This window comes from Dinoponera quadriceps, unplaced genomic scaffold, assembly GCF_001313825.1.
Source record: "Dinoponera quadriceps isolate SergipeBrazil2010 unplaced genomic scaffold, ASM131382v1 scaffold3470, whole genome shotgun sequence".
NCBI lineage: Eukaryota > Metazoa > Arthropoda > Insecta > Hymenoptera > Formicidae > Dinoponera > Dinoponera quadriceps.
In genome coordinates, this window is record NW_014557465.1 from 1 (window position 1) to 2,627 (window position 2,627).

Here is a 2,627-nt window from a genome sequence, read left to right on the forward strand (position 1 = left end):
CTTGGCGTCGAATTTGTCTACCTTTATTGTGATCCGGTTGAAGAATACCGAATATTATTGGTAATTCGGTTAGCTAAGCGAGAAAAAACTTTGTACGAATGAGGAGCGCGATCTGGGTATCGTTCTCGCCACAATCCTGCAGCTGCTCTAAATTGACCATCACATTCACCTAAAATAAGCATCATATCACAAGCTTCCGCGTTTGAATACGACATGGCTGGTAAATGAGAATTTTNACACCTTACGTGACAGTATCAGACATGTCATACATCACGACTGTGTAATGCTAATGCCGGCGGTACTGTAACTTTCAATCCTCATAACTCAAAAAGTACTGATTAAAAAAACGTTTTATTATAGCGTTTTGGAAAGCTCTCGAGGTAAGCTACAAGAATATGCATTGAAAAATGGGGGTTTCCATTTAAGAAATTAAAGGTGACCTTCACGTAATCTTCAAACGACTATCCAAAGTTAAACCAATGACACCGTCTTATGTGCCCCTCAAAGTCACAAAACTTTTGTCTGAAACATTTTTCTTTAAAATGTCGCGTTTACGAAAAAATCAGGTGAGACGGGTGGTCTGGGACACCCTGTATATACGAAGGTGGTCCCAGAGGTACCCGACCCAACAAAGAAAACACAAAAATTTTGGAAAAAAATCTATTTATTTTTCAACATAATCTCCTTTCAGCTCTATACACTTTTCCCAGCGATGTTCAATAAGTTCGATACCCTTTTTATAATAAGAACTGTCTTGCTCCTCAAAATAGCCATTAACTGCCGACATCACTTCTTCATCGTTGGAAAATCTTTAAAGTGATAGACCCATGTTTCATCCATGGTTATGAAACGGCGCAAAAATTCTGCTTTGTTGNGGAAAAAAATGTATTTATTTTTCAACATAATCTCCTTTCAGCTCTATACACTTTTCCCAGCGATGTTCAATAAGTTCGATACCCTTTTTATAATAAGAACTGTCTTGCTCCTCAAAATAGCCATTAACTGCAGACATCACTTCTTCATCGTTGGAAAATCTGTAACCACTGAGCCATATTTTCAAGTTTGGGAACAGAAAATAATCCGAGGGGGCTAAATCTGGCGAATAGGGTGCATGAGGTAGCAATTCAAACTTTAATTCATTAATTTTGGACATTGCAATAACGGATTTGTGAGCTGGTGCATTGTCTTGATGAAATAACACTTTCTTCTTAGCGAAATGCGGCCTTTTTGCTTGATTTCTTCGCTCAAACCTTACAATAAGTTCGCATAATACTCGCCGTTCATAGTTTTTCCTTTTTCAAGATAGTCAATGAAAATTATTCCATACGCATCCCAAAAAACCGACGCCATGACCTTGCCTGCAGATGAAACGGTCTTCGCCTTCTTTGGAGCCGATTCTCCCTTTTGAGTCCATTGTTTTGATTGTTCTTTTGTATCGGGTGTGAAGTGATGGACCCATGTTTCATCCATGGTTATGAAACGGCGCAAAAATTCTGCTTTGTTGCTGTGAAACTTCGCTAAACACTCAATTGAAACATTTTCACGACACTGTTTTTGCTCGAGTGTGAGCAAACGCGGCACCCATCTTGCACACAGCTTTCTTATGTCCAAATTTTCAGATAATATGCGATGTACCGCACTTTTTGAAATGCCTACTATGTCTGCTAGCTCGCGCACTTTCAGTCGACGATCATCCAATACCGCTTTGTGGATTTTCTTCACCATTTCTGGAGTCGTCACCTCATTTGGTAGACCACTGCGATGCTCGTCTTGGCAGCTCGTACGGTCTTGTTTAAACTCTGCTACCCAATATTTTACTGTTGTAAACGAAGGAGCAGACTCACCCAGAGTAGAATCCAGTTCAGCTTTTATATTGGTTGGGCTGAGGCCTTTCAAATAAAAGTATTGTATCACATAACGATGACCAATTTTCTCCATTTTCACAAATTCACTGAAAACGTTCACTATTGATGGCTGCCAAACAAATACTAAACAACGTGGCGTCTTCAAACTTGAAATATATGCTTTATAGATTGTGTACTTTCTAATACAGTGATATTTTTCAAACAACTTCCGCCATCTCTAGGTCAGACCGGGTACTTTTGGGACCTCCCTCATATATATATATATATATATATATATATAGACACACACACACACACACACACACACACACACACACACACATATATATATATATATATATATATAGTATTAGTCTTTAATATCACATTAGTTTTTCTTTTAAATCTTTTAGGTTAGGTGGTATTAAAAATAAAACTTAAAAATAGCATGCNGTTTTTCTTTTAAATCTTTTAGGTTAGGTGGTATTAAAAATAAAACTTAAAAATAGCATGCTAATCTTAAGAAATACATATAAAATATGTTAAATTTAGTTGCAAGTATCTCGGTTCTTAAAAAGTCAATTTTTTCTAATTGCTCGAACAGTTAGATAACATTTCAATGTATATGGAATGCGAGTTTTATCGAATTTTTATCAAACTCATTTTATTCAGTGTACTAATAAATTCGTTGCCTTTTTCATGAAATTCATTTTATTTACAAAAAGTTAATTAAAAATTTAAGGGGTTACACCACAGTAGAAATTTCAAAAAATCGATTCTTTT

General features: G+C 36.3%; 1 protein-coding gene across 1 annotated transcript; it reads right to left on the reverse strand.

The window, feature by feature from the left end:
* Positions 1–73: 73 nt before the first annotated feature.
* On the reverse strand, positions 74–1,854 carry LOC106749138 (histone-lysine N-methyltransferase SETMAR-like; the record flags this gene model as incomplete). Its single annotated transcript, XM_014628299.1, has 2 exons — positions 74–169; positions 1,342–1,854. Coding segments are annotated over 2 exons (609 nt in total), but the record flags the coding sequence as incomplete, so codon positions are not given.
* Positions 1,855–2,627: the final 773 nt, after the last annotated feature.